General features: G+C 41.1%; 1 protein-coding gene across 1 annotated transcript; it reads left to right on the top strand.

Annotated features, from left to right (window-relative positions):
- The first annotated feature begins 4,422 nt into the window (after positions 1-4,422).
- Positions 4,423-6,419, top strand: MC5R (melanocortin 5 receptor). Its single transcript, XM_035901619.1, has 2 exons — positions 4,423-4,513; positions 5,360-6,419. The coding sequence occupies exon 2, from the start codon at positions 5,442-5,444 to the stop codon at positions 6,417-6,419; it is 978 nt and encodes a 325-aa protein (XP_035757512.1). The 5' UTR covers positions 4,423-4,513; positions 5,360-5,441.
- Positions 6,420-25,892: the final 19,473 nt, after the last annotated feature.

Here is a 25,892-nt window from a genome sequence, read left to right as displayed (position 1 = left end):
TTTTTCAGTCTTGCTTTTCTGTGACTCTTCCTGCAAAAAACATTCAAGCGTTCATTTGAAGATTAGGGCCCTGATGTATAAGAATGTATTCACTATACCACTGCTTACTGCGAAGTCTAACTGTTAGGCTTTCAGCCTGGACAGGGGAGGGGACTGAACTACAAAGGGTCTATGACCACTTCATCCAGCTTTTTTGTTTAAGGACAGGAAGTATTGATGCCTTTTATTTTTGATCTGGGTTAATCGCCTGTCTTTATTAAAGGCTAACTGTATTGTAATGCTGAGGAGGTAACAGCGGGGACCTTGATGGGGCTCAGCCAAAGCTAGTCAGCACAGGGGTCAAGAAAAATGGTTTTCTCAGTCTGAGAAGTTAGAGAACATTCATTATGTGATTTAACTGCAGAGAAGGCCACAGTCTTCACTTTTGGTGATCCGTGGGTTATCTCTTAGAGCACTGAGACGATCCTCTGTGGCTGTGAAAAACTACACTAATGACAGTGTAGGCAGGAAGTAGACAGAAGAGAAATTTCATAAATAGGCCAAGAGCACCAATCCAAAGCTACATTATGAAGGACAAATGTATTTTCATCAAACAGATAAAAATAGCTACAGAAGGACACTGGAATTAAATTCCTTCAATATATCAGCGCTAGACAGGTTGGATAGATTTGTATTAGATCGGTAAAACTCTTTTTTGAAACTGTTAAGAATAGCACAGATTAATACCAGAATGCATCTGAGTGTAATAAGCTCTTCTTTACAGCAACTTTTTGGGGGCGCATTGTAACCTCATTTATGCTTTCATTGATAAAATCAGTATCTTGCTGTCATGAAGGCTGTATGCAGTTCAGTGCTGCTTTTGATGTAGAATCATAGAATCAGAATAGTTTAGCTTGGAAAAGACCTTTAAGATCATCAGTTCCTCCAGGTCAGTGTAGTCAGGGCCCCTCCTGTCCCAGGGGACGTGCTGGGCAAAGGGGCACTTTGGCGTGATGGCTGGTGGTCCTGGTGGCAGGCGGGGGCTGGGTGCTCCTGTCAGCGACGCTGTCACGGCTCCCATTCTGGTTGCTGACAAAGCTGCGAGGCATATTTGTGGCCGGAGCAGCTTTCTGCTCTCTCACTGCTTCCCAATGGAAAGAAATGGCACGGGACCAAACCAGGCCCTGACGTCCCTTTCTCTGTTGGTGCTGTGCTTTACTTCTTTCTTATGCTCACCGATATCATTCCGGGGCACTTTTGATCTTTTTGCCTAGGGCCCAAAGCAAACGCTGGAGTTCGGTGGAGTAGGACTTTAAGAAGTTAACATTTTTCATACACCAGGTAAGTTGTTACATGAACAAAGTGCCTTTTCCTTAGGATGCATTTCAGCATGTTTTTTGGCTATATGTAGACCGTGGACCTCAGGAACACTCCCAAGGGCTCCGGATCCAGGCTCCTTGGTGCATGACCCAGCTGTGTTTGTTTCTATGCATCAGGGAGACCTATGTGCAGCCACAGCCCAAGCCCCCAGTCCAACCTCCCTTCCTCTTTCCACCTGTGGAAAGAAAATGCTGGTTCGGGGACAGGACAGAGGCTTCGGTGTGTTCCTCAGGGTGCCCTCTCTGTGTGCATTCAAGGTCTTGTGCTTTGTCGGTACAGAGCAATAGCTAAATATCAACACATGCTTTGTGATACATGGAGTGCTGTTTGCCCACACTGGCAGTCCAGACATGATCTTTGTGGCCTTGGAAAACACCAAGCACCAACCTGTCTGTAGTGACAGAGAATTTATTTAACCGAACAAACAAGGGAACCTAACATCAAGATCATGAACATCTGAAAGACCAGCCTATTCAGTCAGGAGTCCTCCAGCTGGAAGGTGAAGCTGCTCTGGGATTTTTCCTGAGAGAATCCAAAGATCTGCTCCCATGTCCCTTTACTTACAATCCTTATAACTCACCTGCGTGCCTCCCCACCTACTGCTAACTGGGTACCCCTTTGGCTACTTGCTTCTCAAACTACTATGCTTATAGCTTCTTGCTGCAGCAACATAATGATAAAATGATAAACCCCTCTTTTTTTTTTTTTTGAAAAAAATTAAGCATTTTTTTCATTTCATCCTCTAACATAAACAAACTACATCTGTATCAGTACCCCAGTTTTCAGGCAGGTATTTTTTATGCAGGTTTTTTTAAATAAGGGAGTTTCTTTGTCTAGCACAGACACTTGTACCAGGGTTTAAACCTGCAGCGTCTGGCTTGTGGAAGAAGAATTCAAAGGCTGATATGTAATTTTTATGTGAGAGACCTGGCACTGCTCTAAGGAGTAACAGCCAAACCACCCAGTCTGATATGTGACTTATTTCTTGTGTTCTGCTGGTCTACTGAGTCCTACCAGGTACAGTGAGAACTTTTGTAAAGGCAGCTAAGCTGGGCTGCGAAGAAATTTATTAAACTGAACATACAGAGGGATTTGTAAATGGGAAGATGAACAGAAATTAAAGCAAGAGTGTAATAAACAAAAGAATAGGATACTGGAAGAGAAATAATTGGAAGTGGAAAGAGCACAGCATCTGCACAATCCTTCATAGATATAGGAACAGTGAAAGAAGTAAAATTTTACTTCTAGGTATATGATTTCCAGGGTCTACAGTAGGAAAACCACAAACTATGCAAAAGATAACCAAATATAACTAAGATAAGTTAACTAAAAATAACCCGGGAGAAATAAAACATGCTGTACGCTAAAGAACAGCGAGAGGACTGCAGATGAGCATCCTCTTTTCTTTTGGGCATAGGGAAGAACTGTGAGCTCAGATTTGGCACACAGAGAGTCTGGGTACAGCAGGGAGCGTTGCTGCTCACTAGCGGGCATTATCTACTCAGATCCAACAGCTGCACTTGAGCACAGTTTGCTACCTCTGTTTTGTGACAGTCTAAATTCTCTTTCCCGTAGTAGGGAGAAGGGGCATGCAAAGTTCATCTCCAGACTATAACTGCATGGTGTTAGAGGAGCCATTTTACGCAAATGAGTAAAAATGGTTTTCACTGTCTCCTTTGGTGAGGGGACTATTTGTACATAAGAACATTTCATACCATGGCCCAGGTTTTTCAGTGTCCCTAGAGTGAAGCTAGCAGTAAAAATAGAGGAAGCTTCTGTGGAATATAAAATCAGAAAAATGGATTTAGCTGCATTATAACAATAAACTCTACCTGAAAACACAAAAAGGGGACAAGGTGCAGCAATATGGTTTGCGTTTGTTAGTGGCAATTCCTTAAGGAAAATGCTATAGGTTAAAAATAAACATTTGAAACTGTTATGTACCACAAAAAAAAAAAAACAAACCAAAACAAACCCCAAACCAAACAAAACCAAAACAACCCAACCCCTTAATTTGTGGAAAGGTGGTGATTTGGAGAAGCAGAGAGTTTATCTCAAGCTAACTTCAAATCCTGCATGGTGTTTTACTGGCTGGTTAGTGGATAACATAAAGGGCATTTGGTAGTGTCAGGAAGGTGCGTGCTTTGCATTCCTCAGTCTGCTCGCAGAAGCAGAGCCCAGTTGCTAAAGAAAACACTCCCACTGATTTTGCCACCTTTTGGGTAAAGCCCAGAATGAGCATGCACTGCCTGTCTGCCAGACTCACAGAGGGACTTCGGCCATTGCAATGCTGAGCACTGAGTTTCCCAGCTCTTGGGCCATATGAATCCTGGGGGAACTCATACCCATCTCGGGAAGCCCTGGCTCCTGGCACGATGCGCTGTGCACCCCTTCCACGTCTGCATCGAAATCTCTATTCTAGCAAGGGGACCGGAACACAACCGTTCATTTGTGCGATTTTTTCGCACAAATTACTTGAGTTTATCTTCTGTTAGTGGTGTGATGGGCTTGATTGTATGTTCTCTGAGTTTTGTAACAGTGTGGCTCTTATTCTTGCAAAATTATAACTGTGAATATAAGAAATGCTTATAACAGCAATAAGCCCCCCACTTCAGTAACGGGCCTTTGCTCTCACCTCTTTTGGAGTACTATTGCAGTATGAACTTCTTGCCAGTCAGTCCTAGCAACAGCAGAGAAAACAAGAGATAAATGTTTTTAGGAAGGAGCATGCTTAGTGCATTTCCCCCCTTTAATATTTTAAAAAGCTCATCATGAATTTTAGATCGGAATCACTGTTCACTTAGAAAGACAAGAGAAGACCACTAGATGGTGGTAAAAACCCAAGCCTTTGCTAACAAAATCTGTGAAAAGAGAAGTTCAGAGGGGCAAAGAAGGGGAGGAGGAGCCACAGTTTGAGTACTGAAGTCATTATTGCTTGGAGTCTATAAAAAGGCGGTTGCACACTAAGTAATTTATACGTGGTCAGCCTTGACTCTATGGATTTACTCACTCCTTTTCCTCTATTTTTGTCATCCATTCGCACCAAGGAGTCCCCAGCCCCAGATGTCGGGTGAGGAGGGCAGCTGAAACTTCTGCTCTCTGGAGGAAAGGTTGCAGGCGATGAAGAGGAAGAGCAGCTGAAGGAGCACCTCTGGTAAATAGGTACAGTTAATTTCCGATTGCAAATAAAAGGTTACTTTTAAAAACTGAAAATGATTTAGCTTGATATGCTTTGAATTTTATTTGCAACAAGTCACTGACAATCAGCTTTAAGTGTTCCCCTTACTAAGAACCCGATGGCTTACAACTTGCCCTGAATATTGTCATTACCAAAAGAGCATTGAATAAACTGACGATCTGGCGTAGAAAACTTACTTTTATGACAGAATTCCACCCATACTGATTCTGTAACCTTAGTGTATCCCAGAATGTATGGATTTGCCTTGGTTAGGTGTTTAATACTATGCTCTTAAGCGAGCGTGTTAGTATTGCACAGATAAGCTGTTTATTACACAGTTCATGTGAACTTAAGAAGTACAAAGGTCAGGAAAGCATTTAAATCTTTTACTGAAAATGTTCAATTCTTAATTGTGGCAACAATTCAAACTTCTGTATATTGTATTCAAGTGAGCAGGTTCTGCCGAACCTAATGCTATATTCTCCTGCATTTCTGGAGCCTGAGAATTGGGACTTTGAGAACTATTTGTTGTTCGGTGTTCAGCAGAATTTCCAGGACCTTGTGCTCACTTCTGGGGGATCAAATAGAATAAACAAAACTATGAATGAAGAGTCCATGAATCTTTTTGTTAGTTTGTGGGTTTAATTTCTCAGTAAGGATGGGTAGAAAAATTCTGAGCCAATTGGAGGTTAATGTAGAATCGGTAGAGGAATCTATGGTGTGGAAGAGGCAGGATGTGTACAAGCTGAATTAAATAGAAATGGGTGATATTTGTTTTCTCAACTTCTGCCTGTTTGTGTTATGCTGTATTTTTTTTGGCAGGGTCTTTTGCCTTTTGGAAAATGCATTTACCACACTCCTTGGCAAGTCCCTCAGAAAGAACAGAAAGTATTTTCTTCCAGAGATGAACACGTCCTCTCAACTGTATGTTTCTGAACTAAACCTGAGTGCCTTTGGCAACAACTTTACTGTGCCTACGGTCAAGAGCAAGTCATCGCCATGTGAGCAAGTGGTCATTGCAGCTGAGGTGTTCCTAACTCTGGGCATTGTAAGCCTCCTTGAAAATATCTTAGTTATATGTGCAATAGTTAAGAACAAGAACTTGCATTCACCCATGTATTTTTTTGTTTGCAGTTTAGCAGTGGCTGACATGCTGGTTAGCGTGTCTAATGCTTGGGAGACCATAACGATATACTTAATAAACAATAGACACATAATTATGGAAGATGCCTTTGTCCGTCATATAGACAATGTCTTTGATTCAATGATCTGCATATCTGTGGTGGCTTCCATGTGCAGCTTGCTGGCTATAGCGGTAGACAGGTATATCACGATCTTCTATGCCCTGCGTTACCACAACATCATGACAGTGAAAAGATCGGGGCTTATTATTGCATGCATCTGGACCTTTTGCACGGGCTGTGGCATTATCTTCATTCTTTATTATGAATCAACTTATGTGATCATTTGTCTCATCACTATGTTTTTTACCATGTTGTTCCTCATGGTCTCGCTGTACATCCATATGTTCCTCTTGGCTCGTACTCACGTGAAGAAAATAGCTGCTTTGCCTGGGTACAATTCTGTCCGTCAAAGAACCAGCATGAAAGGAGCCATCACCCTGACTATGCTTCTTGGCATCTTCATTGTTTGCTGGGCTCCATTCTTCCTTCATCTCATCCTGATGATCTCCTGTCCTCAAAACCTGTACTGTGTTTGCTTCATGTCTCACTTCAACATGTACCTCATTCTCATTATGTGCAACTCAGTGATTGATCCCTTGATCTATGCCTTTCGTAGCCAGGAAATGAGGAAGACCTTCAAAGAGATAATTTGTTGCTATAGCCTGAGAACGGTCTGTGGGTTATCAAACAAGTATTAAGAAAACAAAGCCAAACCAGGGAAGAGAATTGAAATGCAACATCTTGCCGCATCTTGTAAGTCTGCTGAAATGCCTATGGAACACCTTTCTCCACTCAGCTGTCATGATTTCTGTGGCAATCAGAAACCATTTTTTACTATGTGATTTTACCTTTCTTTTTCCTCCACGCACCCCTCTCACACTGGTGGTAGGAGCTACTCTGTGCATCTGTATTATGGGGAGAAAGAATATTTTGAATCTCATTTACCCTTCTGAAGACTGGATCTTATAAAAGGATTACACAGGGAAAGCCTTATGTTTCTTTCTGCCAAATGAAATGAGTGTGACCTGCCATGCAAATGAGCCCATCAGCCTCTCAGTGTGTGTTTCTCTTGATTTTCTTTGTCTGTCTAAATACAGCATGGCTTATTTTGATGTCCAGAATTAACGGGGTTTTTGCTATTTCCTTCTGAAGACATAAAATCAGAGAAGTAGCTCCATTTATCAGGGTTCACATACCTCACTCGACAGTTATGATCAATACATACTCACCTAACAGCAGTCTTGTATTCCAGTCATGACTTATTGTCATAAAGTACATATTATGTAAGAGGACAGTGCTACCACGAGATTTTTCATATCTGACTATATGTGTCCTTATCTCTGCGGGGTAGGATGTACCACAGGAGGATTTTAAGGCCAAATATGAAGACCGAGCTGATTCTAGTTTGTTTTCTTTATTTGCCAGGGCTAGGGATGTAAAGGGTATGTGGCCTCTAGAGTCATGTAACGCTTTGTGGAGATGGAAAAAATGGGTGAGTGGCTGCCTTTATACAGACATTAGGAAAGTGTTTCATCTAGGACCAGCTTTTGTCACTGGAGGAAGCTGTGTTGTAGATTGTGTTTTTCAAGCTGGGAGAGAAAAAACAAGTTTGATGATCAGAAGGCACAGCAGGCAATGGCAAAACAGGGATTTCAAAAACTCAGGAACACGTGACTGTAACAGAGAGTCCTGACTTTTGCTCCCTGAACAAACAGGTTTTATCTTTGTTGAGAGGATTCTAAGGTGAAACCCTCATGCCTTCTGTGTGAGTAATTTGCATCTAGTCATGCTCTCATAAACATGCTGTTCTGTAACAGCTATGTAATGCGCAAAATATTGGATTTATCACAGATGGAGTAAGTGCAACTGTGGCATTGATTTCCTGATGCCAATGGATGCTACATATGTTGCACTGCGATATAAACCATGAAAATATTTCAAGAAGTGGTACCCTACTGACTAGATATCAGAAAATAGCCTGGAAAAGTTATTTATTTCTTCTAAACTGTTGAAAGAATAACCCTTGTTATACTTGGTTTAGGAATGCTCTAAAACTGTTGTTGTCAATAGAAGGACTATGATTGATTCAATGGGCCTTAGGTTATACCTTCAAAGTGGAAGTCCTGGTCAGGTGTTATGAACATTTTTTTACCATAAGGGTGGTCAAACGTGGGAACAGGTGCCCAGTGGTTGTGCAATCTCCATCCTTGGAGATTTTCAGAACTTGACTGGACATAGCCCTGAACAATCTGCTCTAAGTTTAAAGCTGACTTGAACTTTGAAGTTGGCCCTGCTTTGATTGAGTTGGAATAGATGACCTCCACGTGTCCCTTCCAACCCAAGTAATTCTGTGATTCTATGAAACAGTTTACATATTCTAAAATAATCATTTTTCCCCTCCTAATTTAATCTCTTGTGTAAGAAGAATTGTAAAAGATTCTCCTCCACACACTTAGAAAGATAGCATACTTCGTGTCTTCATTTGCTTTGGAGATCTCTGCCAGGATAAGTAGAGTGCATCTTTAGCACCTTATACCTTTTGTCTGCTGCAGCTTAAGATAGCTACTGCCTCCAGCTTGCACATATCTCCCTCTGATATGAGTGGGAATGTTTGTCTCAGTGGAGACACCTTATTATGTTGACTGTAAATATAATGGTTACATCAATGCACTCGGTGCTGGAATCTTCCTGCAGTTATATCTGGAAATGGGCTTTCAGAGGTATGTTTGTGGTCAGTAGTGACAATCTTGCCTTGTTTCAGTCCACCTCTTAACCTTATCCGTAAATGGCTCTGAGGAGTGGGCTCTTGCTACCATGAATGTAAATAGCAAAAAGGAGACAGTTCAATTGCATAATGAAAGGCACCAGCCGATGTTGTAAATAAATCATTAAATCTTCGCTGGGTATTGCAAATAAGACAGTTTTGTACATAATTGTAAATCAACAAAGAGGAAGCCAAAACTGTAATAGCTTTGGGTATTTTCTTGAATTGTACATTACTTTTTTTGTTGGAAGTTTATCTGATGTATAAACACAGACATATGAAGAAGCTATTAAACTGGATTGCTGGAAAACCCACTATTACTGGTTATTAATTGTAATGTGTGCACGAACCTTATAGATTATTCATAGATGGAATATTGCGCTACAGGCTTTCACTTCTCAATTTAAACAGATGTCTTATTAAAAAACACATTATGAAAGAGAGTTACAGACTCAAATAATGTTTTTACATTCACGCCTATGTTCCTCTAGGTGTCAGCATCACATCCTCATTATAAGCTTTACAGGTGGAGGCTAAAACAGCTTAAGGAGGAAATGGAAGTATTTTCAAGAACAGGTTAGAACAGTTCCTGCAAAAAAAAGGGCTGTTTATACTACAGGAATGCATATAAAATACATGTATCTCTGAGGCCATGACATGTTTTGATTTGTTTCTTTCTCCTGCTCAGCCACAGAACGAAAGCAACATTTAGCGTGCTTTCACTTCTACCAGAGCTTGGAAAACATCAAGCATTCTGATAGAATGGGACAAGCAAGCATTGTGTAAGTATGGAATTTGCTGCCAAAGGACAGTCATGAAAAAATTAGCTGCTAGGCTGTCATTGCACCGTTTCCCCACAGCTAAAGGTACTACTCTTGCTTACACTGCCGGTCATTTATGGTTTGGTGTCAGTCATTGGGAAGAAGCTCAGATCACACTATTTCTGTCCCAGACCTCCAAACCCAGCTTCTATTGCCCGCTGCTGCTTTGATGACTGAACGCATCGCTGCTTCTAACTCACATGTTGCTATTTTAAAGTTTTTAATATGAAATTATTCTGAGCTCACTCCTGTTGCAGGTGGGGTCAACTTCTGTAAACTCACACAGGGTGGTGAAATTACACCTACAATTTAAGTAAGTTAGTAGGAACAGGGAGAATATGAAAAAAAAAAACCCAACCAACATTTCTAGCTGCATCAGAACTTTATCTAGAGAAGACTGGATTCTTCAGTCTATTAATAATGCAAAGGGTGGCTGATGCACATTGCTCTGTCTCCAGATCACACTGAAGTACTTAATCTGTTGCTCTAACTTTTGCTTGCTTTAGTAGATTGAAGCAGATGGTTGTTTTTTTGCAAATGATGGCATTGCCTGCATATTCTCATACCCAGCATGTTCCTATCCTAGCATTCGGAAAATCTGAATCTTTTCTTCAGGCTAAGGCCACGATAAGGTACCTGGAAATACTAGTTTTCCAAGACCCTCAGCACCTCCTGTAACACAAACCAGTCATAACTGAATGGAGCAAAGAGATTGTTTATGATCCTGGGCCAGCCCTCCTTCCCAAACAGGCAAAAGTTTATCACAGAGGGCTCTAACTACTGAGTGCTACCGCCTCTGGGTCTGAGCTGGGAAGGAGGATTGCTTTCAGGTCTACAACCTACAGACCTGCAACTTCCATGCCACCAGTGTCCAACTCCCTTTTGAGAGTGGCTTGCACATTCCCACTGCTTAGGCTTTTCCTCTTAGAAAACCTTCTCTGAATGGCTCTCTGGAGACTTTAGTTACATTTTTCAGGAATCCTGTGCAAAAGAAATGCAGAAACCACAGGAATTTCCTGCACACACAAACTTTAAGAAGGCAGAAAATGTTTATACATCTGTGGGAAAGCAACCAACTCCCTCACACAGTCTGCTCTCTGAAATCTCAAAAGGACTCTCTGTTTTATCTCCAAAGCCTTGTTGGGAATTCTCCTGCCTCTCTTGCAGTAAATCCTTCTTCGGTTGCTGGTTGGCTTCTTGCACAGAAGACCAGCTCATGGTAACCACTGCTGTGTTCAGGCATTGCAATAGATGGTCCCAGTCTTCAGCCGTGTTGGTTTGCATGTGCAGTGCACTTCCTGTTAAGTAGGATGGGTGAATAAGGTATGGCAGCATGGATATGGAAGTATGCATCCCCACATCAGGGATGGAGAGTCATGCAGGCTGCGGGGGAGCTGCCCGCATAAGTCTCTGTGCTAGGTTATCTCCACATGAGACGCTTTGCCTCCTTTCCTAATCTTATTGTGCATTACAAGCTGAGCCATGTGCATTTTGGATCCAGCTTGTACTTCATACAGTACAGAAAAGGAGAATCTGAGGTATTTATGTGTCTATACTTACGTACATGCCTACATGCATATGAATTCTTATTCCCAAATATAAAGTACAATCACAAACAACATCAACAACCAAAATGTATGTGAGGATGTATAGGATTTTTTTCCCTAGCCTTTCTGCTCTTTGTCACCCAGTTATTTGTTACACTACTTTCCAATTTGCACCTTGTTTCTCACATGTTTCCTCTACCCGTGAACAAACAAGCAACAGTCTAAAACTGAAGTAGAAGAAAAAACCCTCAAGTGCTTTTTGCATCCTGAGCTTTTGAAAATGATAGTGAATCAGTGTGATGGAACAGAGCTCCCTAGCACCTGTCACACTGTCTAGTAAAATTTAAATTCTTATGCTTCTTAAGCACTATCCCTAGAACTGTTTCTTCTTGAGCTGCTTGCCTAAAACCCCCTAAGAACGTGTGACTGGCTGTACTGAGCACTGAGAGTGAAGGGTCTCCATCAAAATAAAGAGCAGCTGTTTAGGGGAATTATACAAAGTCTGGACATGTGCATGGTAATTCTCTGGAATACCCTACAGCTTCCAGCAAGCGATGGATTAGGGACTTCTTGGGCAGGAGGCTGTATTTACAGCTTTCTGAGTGATAGCTCTCAATGACTGTTTCTTACAAGAACTTATCTAATCACTTTTGGGTCTCTTTATACTCATCTGCAACATCTTGTGATAGTAAGTTTCACAGTTTAGATATGTTGTGTGGAAAAATGATTTTTTTTTCTCATATAAAACATCTGCTTGGAAGTTATCTTCAATGCCCCTGAGTCCTAAGGCTGTGAAGAGAAATAACTGGTCCCCATTCACTTCCTTGTGCCACTCATTATCCTGCTCCCTTATATTCCTCTATAAAGTTTCTCTTTTCCAGCCGAGGATCCTAGCCTATTTAATCTCTACTGGTATTTTCATACCTTGTTGTCTTTGTGTCGTTTTCCTGGATCTACTATTTCCTTTCTGACTCAGGGGGGAACAGATAGGCATATGATAATCCAGATATAGGTGAAAACTGAATTTCCACAGTGCCAGATGATGTTTCATTCTCTATTCTTTCCTTAGCAGTATGTAACAATATACTTTCATTTAGTACAGCATGCTCCATAATTCGGAAAATTTCAAGATCTCTAAAATAATTCCCTCTCTGCAAATGCTCATAGGAACACATACTATCTATTCTCCAAACTGGCTTATGTTTTCAATGGTGAAGGCTTTGGTCATACATCAGCATGTAAAATGTATGCCAAAAATATGGTGCTTAAGAGCGCTTCTCTGTTTCCAGGTCCAAGTACATGCCTTGGCCATGTCCCAGCTCTCTAACAACCCCTTTGATGGACACAGCATCTGTCTCCCTACCTCTGATGGGAAGAAAGCCTGGCCACAGAGGCTGGAAGGGCCTTGCAGTGTGTCCCAGCCGTGATCTGGGTGGCTGAGGATCAGGGACCGTAATTTAGACACAAACTTCTCCCAGAAGCCCATCGTTTCTTTGAGAAGGTTGTTAAGAATGTCATTTGTGCAGCTGGCTCCAGGTGGAGATTTGTCACTCTTCTCCTTTCAATTAGGCTGCTTTTACACCTGATTAAAACAAGATGAGAATTGGAACTATAAGCTTTGTATTCTGGCTCTGTATGATTTTCAAAGGCACCCATGAACATTTTTGATACCCTGTTGCATAAATGTCCCAATTAACAGCAACAAAACAAGACAAAAACCCACAAAAAAAAAATGGGATTTATTTTTCTTTCTAGTTTACCAGTTTGTTTTGTTTTTTTTTTTAGCAAGCAGCAAGTGGTGTTGCCCATAAACTGGATTTTTCATTGGCTCTTGTATCTTGCACAGAAACTTTGTGCCGACTTCACTTACCCTGAAAAAATGACCCTAGGAATACCTACCATCTTTGTATTATGCCTTTTGTTTGTCATAGCTTTGCTCTGAACTGCTTTCTGGAAAGCTTTGCGTGGGTTTTGAATCAGGACCTAAATCCCTGAATTTCTGTATCCCCGCAGTTCATGGTGCTGGGATAGCCTTAGATAGACCTTACAGTTATTTCTGCTTCTCAGATTCCTTGTGCTTTTAAAAGTCAGGGGAATCTGTCCAGGACATTCTTCCTTTCAAAGGGTAGCAGGAAATACTCCCATACTTTAACTTTATTTTAAATCTACAGCAATATAATTATTAGTAGCACCAACATTGACCTTAGCTCAGAGATACATCACTGAAACCAAAAGTAGCTCTTTCCCAAAAGTTTTTCCAGGAGGACATAATGCTCATACAGTGGTAGATACATGGTGGAGCTTGCGGAAGCAAGCATTTTACATCAGGATTAATTTCACACTTCACTCTTGCAGAGGATGGAGAAGAATTGCCTTTTCTTGCTGTGAGGACTGGGCTGTATTAAAAAATATCCCGGTAGACAAACTTGTGCCGAATTCAGTTTTAGAGGAGTCAGAGAGTGCTGGAAACTTTACCAAAAGTCTGTGTGCAAGACCCTGTGCTGGTTTTGGCTGGGGTAGAGTTCATTTTCTTCATAGTAGCTAGTATGGGGCTGTGTTTTGGATTTGTGCTGGAAACAGTGTTGATAACACAGGGATGTTTTCGTTACTGCTGAGCAGAGCTTGCACAGTCAAGGCCATTTCTGCTCCTCACCCCACCCCACCAGCAAGCAGGCTGGGGGTGCACAAGAAGCTGGGAAGGGGCACAGCTGGGACAGCTGACCCCAGCTGACCAAGGGGACATTCCACACTGTTTGACATCATGCTCAGCATATAAAGCTGGGGGACGAAGAAGGAAAGGGGAGACACACACATGTTTGGAGCAATGGTGTTTGTCTTCCCAAGTAACTGTTACTCATGATGGAGCCCTGTTGTCCTGGAGATGGCTGAACACCTGCCTGATGATGAGGAGTGAATGAATTCCTTGCTTTGCTGTGCTTGCACCCATGGCTTTTGCTTTCCCTATTAAACTGTCTTTTTCTCAACCCATGAGTTCTCTCACTTTTACTCTTCTGATTCTCTCCCCCATCCCACCAGGGGATGGGGGGAGGTGGGGAGGGTGAGCAAGGGGCTGTGTGGTGCTTATTTGTGAGGTGGGGTTAAACCACGACAGACCCTCACCAGGTGTGACTGAATCCCATTACACTGAAGTGTCTTGTAACATCTTCTCGCCACAAAGCTATATAGTAGGAATTCAGGACATGATTGCTCTCCAGCTCCTTCCTCCTTAGAAAGGAAAATAATATTTTAAACATTAGTGGAAAATCAGTGTGTCAACAAATGCATTCATTTCTCACATTCCTCAGATTGAGAACCTGCCAGCTGTCCACAGTGGGCCCCCAGGATCCAGTGCTCTGACTGGGGGTCTCTGCAAAGTGAGTGCATAGGGAACCTGCATAACTCACTTGGAAAAGGTAGGTTAAACCTTCAACTTCTCCTGGACTTCAGTGCCCTGCTTGGTAATCACAGTTTGTAAAGCAGGTGCTTAAATAGCCCTTCTTTCAAATGGCAGAGGAAAGAGATGAATCACTTGAATTTCAAGTGCATTTCCAATGACAGTTCATGTCCCTGCATAAAGTGCATAAAAAATGAAGAGGTAGGAGGTAAGTCCTTGAATGAAGTCCAGGTCTTTCATCTCACAGTGAAGCTGCTAAATATTCATGTTTTCACTATGAAAGGGGACACTGGTATGGCCACCTCTGAACGTGAAGGTGGATTTTTGAATGAAAACTTTGCGAAGAAAAAAAATAGTATTTGGTGTGTAGCCTGCTGTTTGAGTTACGCTCTGGGAGAGTCTGACAGTCCCTCTGGTGAAACAAGTGGAGAAGCATCTTTGAAACAAGTGGAGAAACATCTTTTTGGTTGATTTTGAGTGGACGTATTCTTAAGATGGGATCTGCGGTCCGTAGCCCTTGGGGCCTCTCCTGCCTAAAGCAGAAGTGCTCAGCTTCCAGAAAACTGGAGGGTGCAAAGACTTTAGGCACAAGAAGCGACAGGTGGATTTAGGCTCCCAGCTGCTCTTTCAGCTCCTTGGTTTTGTTGGCCACAGCCCTGGTGCTCCAGTCATGTGCAATTAATAACTGAACTCAGCCGTGGCATTTTACGCAATACACTGGAACTGTATGTGGAGTGTGGGATATTGAAAACATGTCCAGCTTAATTAGAAGGGAATGGAAAAGGGGAAAGCCACCCTAGAGCTACATCATGGGAGACAGCCCTGGCATACAGACAAGCGGGGGATCAAAGGCCTGTTTGCAAAACGTAATGAGTAAATAGATGACAAGCACAACATTAGCTCTGGTGGACCTTTAGAGGGGAAGGCAGGTGATACAAGGAACACCGTGTGTATTTCAGATGACCTTTAGCTGAAAATGTCAGTTAGAAGATTGTACTTAATTTGTAAAGAGGGTAATAAATAACTGGACTGAATAATGAAAGGTTTGATGCTCAGGGAAGAACCAGAGAGAAGATCCAGGGAGGCTGGACACTGGGAATTACACGTAATTTAAAACTTTGCTGAATTAATAATGGCCAGTGAAGTGCCAGTGTTGCTAGTGCTGTGAAAAAAAGCATCTAATGACAAAAATATGGCTAATAATAATGAAGGAAATCTGTGGTGAACTAATAGCCTTGTGGAAGCTGCTCCCAGAACTTGTCCTAGGTCACCACTGCCTGCAGCAGCTGCCCCCCACCCACACTCCAGCCCTGGGACGGGGGTGCCTGTGGGGCCCTGACAGTCATGCACTGTGGAAGAGATACAATAGGCCCTCTCCACAGAGAAACAGGGAGGTATTTAATCACCTCCAAATTGATTTTTGTTTTGTTCTGCAGTTTTTGATCTTTCAGCTTGACTGGGCAAAATAAGTTCTGAACAGAGCTAATTAAGCAGATATTTAGAATTCAGTAGCATCTCCCTTCTGAGAGTCCCAAAGTGTTTTGCAAACGCTAATGAAGTCTCAAACCATTGCTGCAAGACTGCTTGCAGAGGCATAGCATCACCCTGAAAGTGAAGGTAGAGAGCTAAAGATGAGTTATTTTTGAAAGTAGAGCTCTAAAATACTGATTTCGTCCCTTTGTGTTTAAGTAGCACTTCTCCGAAGTCACCACACAATCTGAAGCACTGGGCTTTGAGACACCGAAAACACACCTGCAGCATAACATGGAGTGGTAGGATAGTCCCAAGCTTAGTTTCCTCCTGTACCAGCCCTGAGAAAAAGGGTTATGCCCTGTGCTGTGGTACCAGCCGTGACTCGAGTCCCCGCTGGGCTGCAAGGCCAGACAGGGCAATTTCATCTCTCAAAAAGTGGATTTCCTGCCCTGACTCTTCCTCCTCTTCCCTGGAGGTCAGACACAGGGAGAGCACAAGCAGAAGTATTCAGACTTCCCCCTAGTTTCTGGGCTGTGGCCAGTGGCCTGTGAGTGGCATCTTTGTAACAGGTCCAGAATCTCTGCAACATGAGAAACTCTGAAGCAGCAGCTATGATCGCTGCAATGAATGGAGCTTGAATAAATAAATAACCACCCACCTTGCTAAAACATAGCTAAAGGATAGGGAGTGGGACAGTGTGACTTGCAGGAGGTCAAAGCGTCTGGAGGCTTTTCCAAACTGTTTGAGAGCACTTTGCACACTAATAAGCCCTCCTAATGTGTCCTTAGGCCTCTGAAATGCTTGTACTGCTTAGAACTGTCCTCTGACAACAAACCAAATACAACTCATTTTCTTTATTAATTAACTGAAACAGTCAAGTCAATAGGATTTCAAGGTTTAAGGGTGTCACATTCATTGCTACTGACTTGGATGTTAGCAATTGACTTAGCTGATAGGCAAGGTAAGGTTTTATTTGACTGGCATTGCTTTTCTAAGAAGCCAGGCCACGGGAGAAGCACACTTCAAAAGTTGTGCTTGTGCTTGATGGGTTTCTGCATTTTCCTATGGATGTTTTAATTTAACTGTACTTTAGTATCTGCTTTCATTTTAAATACTTTTCAGGCAGGGAAACTTTGTAAGGCAGAGGAGGGATATGGCTAGCACAAAGATATAGCAAAGTACCTCTAGATTGAAGTGATCAATGTAATTCAACTTAACTAACTATTGATTCTTCAACTTAATAATTTTGCCACTGGAATTCCTACCAGGTACTCTGATATGAGTATTTACATCTACCTGCTTCCAGTTTTGGCCTGTAGTGTGGGGCTCAGTAGTTCCAGAGGGAAGCATGCTCTAGAGCTCTTGAGACTGTAACTCAAGGGCTCAGAAAGGATGCTGGTAGCCTAAAAAGGTTATTCGTTGTGCAAATGCCTTGGCGAAACCACGAACAAGGCAAAGACAAAAGCTTGTGTCAAATTCTCCCCTTTATTTTCTGAGGGAGTTAGAAAGTTCTCTGTAAAAAAAGGGAAGTTAGAACATGAAACACCATTTCTTGCTCTTGAAATGTGCAAATACATGGAAATTAAATGGAGATTTGCTAATGACATCCACAGTTTTAAGCTAATATTTTGTTACAACTTGAAGAATTTATAGAACCAATGGAAGTGATTTTTTAATTATTTTTCTTGTTTAGGGTAAGAATCACTTAAAAATCTTTTCTACTTCTCTACTAAGGCACATTTGATTCCCAGTTTGTTGGGGGCATTAGGGCTATCGCTGATTAGCTGTCAGTGACTCTCTACTGCTGTTTTGTATTGCTTGTGCTGCAGACGAGGAAGCTTTTTGTTGCCCTTAAAATGGTTTTCTTTCCAGTCTTACTCTTTCACCAATTTACTGCTCCAGCCTAGTAGTATTATGGGTTCTCTGAGGACTTCTTCCTTAAGTAACCATGGACTTCCACAGCAGCTAGTGATAAGCACTGCTTGTGCCTCCTGCAGCAGCGCATTCCTCTGCGCTGCAGAAACAGACTAAATTTAAAATTAATTCATCCTGTGGGAAAAAGAAAATCAGTGATGGATGAAAACAAGTAAAGCTTTTTAAAATACTTTAGTTTTACTAAGGCTGCTGTCTGTGATTATTCACCCTCTATGTAGCCATCTGGTCTAAAATCCCCTTAGCCTATCTGCAGTCAGATGGTTTGAGGGCATCTTTTTCAGTTTGCAGGTTTTCCTTTGAAAAGATCTGTAGTTGACTGGCACCTGCTGTTCATTAACTTTATGGCAGCATTCTTGATTTAGTCTCCAATTCAAGAAAATACGTAAGAACAGTTTGCTCTCTGCAAAGAGCAAACTGTCTGTCTGAAATCTGCAGGACGGTTTGCATACTTGATGACTCTGGGGTAAGAGGGCAGTGCTCAAGATCTCACCACTAGATGCAATATCCCTGCATAACAAAGGAAGACATGGCACCAGGACTGACGTGAGGCTCCCGGATAATCTGGCCAACTAAATACGGTGGTGTATTTGGGCTAAGTGCAGCAGCCAGCCACTGACAGCGGTGTCAGTGCCTGTTACGCTTCTCACAGTCTTGGTGTCAGTTTGTTCAGAGGTCTCTGCACCGTGGCCCAGTGCAAGGGGGGGGGTGTACCCTGGGTAAATTGCTTAGCTGGATCATTGTCTCCATATTCTGTACCTGACAGCTCTAAGTGCCTGATGGTATTAGATGACTCTTCATGTCATTTATTTTTGCCAAGTGTCATTAATCTCTGCCCCTTCTTCATATGGTATGCACGTATTTCATTTTGGAGCTAGAGTTAAGCAAGGAAAGGGGTAATATAGATACTAACAATGGAGTAAATTCTTCATCAGACATGTGGAAATGTGAATTTTCATGTCTGGTGCCACTATTCTATTAACATAATGAATTGAGAGGCTGTGAAAACTGTTGTGGCAAGAACTTGCAGAAACTGAGTTGTTAATAGTGAGGAATTAATACCTCAATAATTTTATGCAGAAATCACAAGCTCAGATTTTTATGGCCTTTATTATGAAACTCAGGCTTGTTGATCATGTTTATCTGTTCTGGTCTTAGAATTTTGAATTATGGTTCATGAAAAGTTAGCAAATGTTCAGGTCTCTTTCCCGAGAAGGCTAATGAACAGTGATAACTCTTCTCTTCTTAGGGGATAAATTAATATGGTCCAAAAGAAGTTTGCCTACATTTATAAATGTGGAGGTTTGTGCTAAAAGCTTTCATGAGACCAGGTTAAGACCAGAACATCAGAACTATACAAAGGTTAACACAAGAGCTGAATCAGAAATTGTAGTACAGGCGAAAAGCTTTCTACAAAATTTGGCTTCAACTGAGAAGTGTTGAGGGTATAATTAATTGATAAAAAAAACAGAAAAAAGAATTAAGCTCATGGAATAATTTATGTTAGAATTAATTTGTCCAGTTCTAGCAGTGACATGACACATTTAATTCATCAGCTAATTTCCTGGAATTGTTTAACCTTATTTGAATCAAACATGATTAACCTTATTTAGTTTTGCATTGGTTATGGTTACTGCATCTCTCATCATCCAGAGATTTGGTTATTTGCATATTTTTGCTGCCTCCAAAATATTTAGTATAGGTAGCAATGAATTACAAAATTTGGAGGAGGTAAAATACAAGAGGATAATAAAAATCACCTTAAATTCATACCTCTCAATGTTAATTTTTAAATTCCCACAGGTAAAAGGATGAGCTGTCATTCTAGACATCCATTCAATCATCAGGATGGTAAACTGTGTAAATAAAATTGTAAAAGATAGATGATAGAATAATTCCCAATTGGGATGGGAGAAATTCTTTGGAATAAATTTAGAAATAAGTAAAAATGTTTAATTATGTGTTCTAGAGCAGTTCTGAAGTTTTCAAGTGCATGTTTAATGTTTAACTTGGTTTGAGCAGAAATTCCTCTTTAATACAATCTCTATCATGTCTGGATATCATTTTAGTAGCCCCCGTAGTCTAGCTGGTTAAGAATTATTTTCAATGAGATGTCTTTACTTGCTAGTGCTTCTACAGTGCAAGTTTCTATGTACTTAGATTTTTTTTAGTGGGTCCTCTTAAAACTTGTTTGAGTTGCCCTGATGCAGACTGTTTTGCCAACTTCTCTGCCTGCAGAGCAGGGATAGCAGGGCTATTAGAGGTTACCAACACCTTGACTTTTTGTGGCTTTGGCACAGGGAGGAGCAGTGGGGGGTGGTGTGATACAAAGGCTCTGGCTAGGAAGTTGCTTGGCGAATGTATAAATAAACACCATGAATCTTTATGCAACAGGCAGGATGTTTGGAAGGAAGACACGTGTTCCAGATGTCCTCTGATGGTTCGATTTTTTTCTTCTAGGCAAGGTGAAATACAGGGAAAACTTCAAAGGGCCTCATTAGTTGCCAGTTATATGAATGGCATTAAGCTGATCTTCATTTTATGTACACCATTATATAACCTATGATTACTCAACAAAATAAAAGCCAGTCATTACTGGGGACTCTTGAGATATTCTTCCCCTGTATGACTGTTTCTTGCAAATTCTTACTATAGTGTTAAAATAGTCTGCTTTAGATTTTTTTTTCTCTTAATGGACTTAAAAGACAATGAATGAAAACAACCATTATGCCTTGGCCTTTTTTGTCAAACTAAAAGTGAATGGAAATTCAGTAAATGCAGGCTAGGAATTTCCCAAAGCCAGTCTCAGCCGTAGAACGCCATTAGACATAAAACACCTGAAAGTAACCATCTTAATCCAACAACAGATTTCCTCGGAGCGCAATGGGCTTTTAAAATGAATGGAGAGCTGAAGAGGCTGACTATTTGAATCCTGCTGGGGGATACTTCACATTGTGTATTATTCTACGTATTTCAGTTCAACAACTTGTGGGCCAATTGTATCTGAAGCAGGATTTTTCTCCTTTGTGGCCTAGACTGAAAGTTGCAGCCTGGCCATAAGAGGAATAAAGGCACCTGCACAACTCCAAGAAGACAAAGGAAAAACCTGTGATTGGGTTTTTTCTCTTGCTCCAGTCATACCACATTTGTCCATTCCACTCATGTGACTGAGAAGGGAAATGAGCCGCGCTGCCTGCTTTCTTAGTGTGAGACACCATGGGAAGTCATTTTGCCCAGTTATGGCCAAGAAAATAGCTCAAGAGCACTGAGCTGAACGTGTCATGCTATTGCTCCCCTTTATCCATCCAGTGTCACTGGGCTAATTGGCTTGGAAAGTGGGATCAGGATTAGGATTGTAATAAAGACACTTTAGTAATGCTATAGCTGCAGCCCTCCTGCTTTATGTGATATAAACACAGAATAATTCATACCTGAACCATCACCATGTATGAGCTAATGCAGGGGTAAGAATAATTGTGATTTAAGTTTTTTACAAATTTCAGTTAGTAAATTTCATGACTTGAGGAAAAATACAAACTTTGCTGCTGCCTCTGCCAACTTCTTGTGCTACAGCTTATGGGGCAGGCTCACAATTTAAATAAAACAATGTTATTGTTTTACACAGACTTGCTTAGCAACTTTTTTTCTCCTCTAAGACTTGTGCTTTTGTCTATGGTGTTGCCTTCTTGCTTTGGGAAGTAACTTTTCAAGATTTACCAACTTCATAATTATTCTCTGTGTAATCTGAGCACTTAAATAGCAGAGAGCCTAACACATTGGAATTCTTTCCAAAAAGGGGAAACCAACATTGTATTAGGAAGTAGATGGATTGGTTTGATGGGAAAGAAGAAAAGAGTGCATTTGTCCGCAGCCTGGGTCGTGGTGTATTCCTCATTGGAACAGAATGAAATCTTCCACTCAAACCACAGCTGAATCAATGTCCACAGGAGGACAAACACACTTCATGAGATTTATAAGGTTCTGAAATTTGTCGTGCTTCGTAAGCCATTTTGATGAAATGTGACTGTGTCAAGGTTTCAGATTTAGGTCTCAGGCTCTGCCTGTCATTTCCTTTGGGCTTCTGAGGTGATGAGGGACCCCTTGGCTTTAGAAGCATTCCCATACAAAGGCCATTGAAGCTAACACCCTTTTATAGAATGATTTGGCTTTAGCAGTACAAGACAGTTCTGGCACTGCAAAAGCCTTTCTCAGAAAAGGGTAAAAGGTGATAACTTAGTATATTTTCCATTAGATTTTCGGCTTCAAATGTACTTTTATGAAGCTTCACTATTTTTTAAAATTGAAAGATTGATTTTTTTCCTCTTTCCTCTTGCTGATGCCTGGGTTGTCTTTTTCATCAAATTTTACTGAGGAAGAAAGAAATTTTAAAGGAATGAAAAAGGAAAAGGAAGGAATTGTTTTATTTGATTTCAAAGGCACTTTTTTTTGGTGTTTGTTTGTTTGAAATAAAAGTTAAAATTTTGAGGGGGCTAAATATTCCATATATTATCTCTCAATGCACTTTCTCATTTTTCACCACCTCTACAGGATCCAAAATTATTTCATCCGCAGCTGGCCAAATGATTGGGTCTTACGAAGCAGCTTGCTCCTTCATGAGCTGAAACTATATTGCTGTAACTCATCCTGTGTTGTGATAAGCACTTTCATAACTGAAAAGCTTTACTTACCTCAGAACAGTCACCAAAACACCTGAACAACAGCTGCCAAACGGAAAACACATTTTGGATCTCCTCTGACTACAGACTTGAACTCTGGACTTGAGTGCTGATTTTCCATACCTAACTGAATTGATCCAAAATGTTGGAGCGAGAGGCTCACAGCTGCCATGTTGAGTTATTTTCTTATGTAATTACCAGGAATAAAACATTTCCATCCAGTAACTGTCTTATATCCTGAAAACGATGTATGTGAACCTTTTGAAGATACAGGGGTTTCTCTGTGTGCATCTAAGCATCTCTTCTGCAGGAGCACAAATGAGGAAGTGCTGCTTGTCTGCAAATGTACTTAAAAGAACGTTACTGCTGAAGGAGTACAGTCTTGTCTCACCTATTTATTAGAAAAATCAATAATGACAAGGCCTGTGAAGGCAGTTAGGATTTAATTTTTAAATTACTCCAAAGCTTTTTAGATCTAAAGGAATGGATTTCAAATATTTTTATGTATTCAGGCTTATAATTTTGCTATCTCCTTTACGTTAGTTGAGAGATGATGTTATTTGATTTTTCACTGCTTTGTTGCTACAAAGGAGGGAGCTAGGAGATTTTTCTGGAGAGATGGATCATGCAGTAAAGATCAACCTTCCTTTAAAGGTTGGAAACAGTGTCAAAACAGGAAACCTATCTGTTTTTTTTGAATAATTCTGCTTCAATGAGCAGCTAATACCTGTTAAATAACTCCCAGGAGGATGATATATATATAAGTTCCTAGAAATGGCAACTTGGAGAAGGAATGCTGCTCTAGTGGAATGTGGTAAGACTTTAGATAGCTGTAGGAATATCTGCTAGGCGAGTTTCATGCTGTACATTTCTGCCAATGTATCTTAACCCAAATTTGCAAAAAATACACTTTGTTCCAGTGTTGATCCTACTAGATTACCTGAACTGTTTTAATGTCAAGTCTCTCAAGGGTCATGGGAAAAAAGATGATAGCATTTCATTCTCTTCTGTATGTGCATTTGAGTGTTTTGCCCTAGAAACTTCAGCTTCTTTCATTTGACAAATGAGGAAGTACAGGCCCTTGACTGTTCCCAATGTCCCAGCTGAAAGTGAGATACAGTAGTGGGAGCCAGAACAGGAATATACATCTTGCTTTTCCACTTTCACTTAGTGAGGTTTCCTGCAAGTTCACTTCAGCTAAGTGGTGTTTTTGTAGAGCAGAGGCAAAAGTTAGAACAAAAGAAGTGAGCAAGGATTTGACACGTGAACAGAAAGGATTTTTGCTCTCTCCCATGTAATGCATTCTTGAAGAAGCATTCATTTGTAACAGCCTGCTGTATAAAAGAACAGTAAGCACAAAAATATAAACCTCCAAAAGTTCTATATAAAAGTCAATCTTAATTCTTCCCCTCTCTGGGTCTATTTTAAGACACTTTACTGCTGTATTTGGAAGCTAGTGCAATTGTACTCTATAGTAGTACAGTATATACTAGAAATATACGTGAAAAGTCCATAGATGACATAGAATTTAAAATTCCATCTTTAAAAGCAAAGAGTGAGCCAAAATCTGGATTGAAAATTAATGGCACATTTTCTCACATTTTCTTTTCCTTCAAGGTGGCTTAGGTATTTTATGAGACTGAAGATGCATCTGGTGCTACTCTTATTTTCTCATTTCTGCTTTACTGATAGCATTTACTACGTTGTTTTTTTTTTTTTTTTAATTGATCATACTTCCTATAGCTGAAGCAAATGTAATTTCTTTACACTGATATACTGGTTCTGGCTGGGTTAGAGTTAATTTCCTTCATAGTAGCTTGTATGGTACAGTTTTTGGATTGGTGACCAAACCAGTGTCAGTAGCAGACTGATGTTTTAGCTATCGCTGAGCAGTGCTTACACAGCAACAAGGCCTTTTGTATTTCTCATGCTGCCCTGCCAGCAAGTAGGCTGGGATACACAAGAAGTTGGGAGGGGACACAGCTAAGACAGCTGACCTCAATGACCAAAGGGATGTCCCATACCATATGACATCATGCTCAGTGATAAAAAGCTCAAGGAAAGGAGGAAGAAGGCAGAACGTTCGGAGTGATGGCGTTTGTCTTCACAAATCACTGTTACATGTGATGGAGCCCTGCTTTCCTGGGGGTGGCTGAGCACCTGCACGCCCATGGGAAGTGGTGAGTGAATTCCATGCTTTGCTTTGCTTGTGTGCATGGCTTTTGCTTTCCCTATTGAACTGCCTTTATCTCAACCCACGAGTTTTCACAGGTTTACCCTTCCATTCTCTCTCCCATCCCACTCTCCCATCCCACTGGGGGTGGGTGAGCGAGCTGCTGTGTGGGGCTGAGCTGCTAGCCAGGGTTAACCCACAACTGACTACTTAGAACAGAACTGGACTGAGTCATAATAGGCAAGGGTGGAAGAGTGTTTTGTAGAAGCAATGGCCTTGCCTGCTTGCTTAGAAACCTGTGGTGCATGAGCTATAGGTGTCCCTATGTTTCTCTGAAGACCTTATTCCAAACAAAACTCTGTGAAAGAATAATTTTCTAAGGCAAATTATGCTGCCGCAGGTCTAAATGTTGCAGGACACGGAGAGCACATCTCTGCATTCTCTCACTCTTTGTGGCATTCTGTGTCAAAAAAGAGTTTCTATTCTCCTCAAAGCCTTTGTTGTGCAGTTGGAGGTAGGGGGATTATACAGGCACAGAAATAAGTAGATACAAAGCTGAATACAACTTCACTGCAACAAGTCTAAAACAGTGACAGAGGCACTTCACAGCTCTCAAGTGACCCATGTTATTTCGAAAGTACGACACAGGAGTTCTTTTTTTCCTGCTTGTTCTGTTAGAAAGGTGAACAAAAAGGAGGAAACTTCCCTCAAGCAGTTTTGATCTGCTCCAGCAATTCAAGTGACAGAGAGCTGTGTGATGAAAGGTGAAGTTGTCAAAGAAGATTCAAGAAGTTCAGGAAGAAGCAGAGAAGTTAATGAGTTGACAGGGCTGACAATGTTCATGGAAGGGTAGAGGGGACATCATAAATGAACAAGTTCTCTTTTCTGCTACTCTTCTTTTCATTGTCCTGTTATGACAAGGTCAATGAAGATTTTATGCTTACAACATCAGAACTCTCCATGTTTTTAAAACTAAGTTCTCTCTTTATTAAGAAATCTATGTCAAGCATAACTGCTGGTAGCATCCCATACAGCACATGCCGACAGACTGACTTATTTTTCCACTTTCTCCTCTTTTGCAACATGTGTTGTCCTTGCCAAGTTCTTTATCGCATCTCCTTACAGTGGTTATGTTGCTGAAGTGTTTTTGTGAAAGCTATTGACAATTCAGGGGGACTAAAGGGATTTAAAGGTTATTAGCTCATCACTGAGAAATAGTTTTACTCTCTCCTGGCTGCTTTACTGATATGGAAACACTCTTGCTGTATTAGGGAGATCCACTACACTGACGAGTCTGTCCACAGAGAAAGAAGCCATCTCTTTCAGCAAGAAATGTTTCCCTGTCTCCCATTGCACAGTTCAGGAAGCTTGGCTTTACCATCATGGCACCA

The sequence above is a fragment of the Egretta garzetta genome, unplaced genomic scaffold, assembly GCF_000687185.1.
Source record: "Egretta garzetta isolate BGI_Z169 unplaced genomic scaffold, ASM68718v1 scaffold259, whole genome shotgun sequence".
In the NCBI taxonomy this organism is placed as follows: Eukaryota; Metazoa; Chordata; class Aves; order Pelecaniformes; family Ardeidae; genus Egretta; species Egretta garzetta.
The sequence above is the reverse complement of the archived record's forward strand: the minus strand, read 5'-3'. Positions and strand labels throughout refer to the sequence as shown.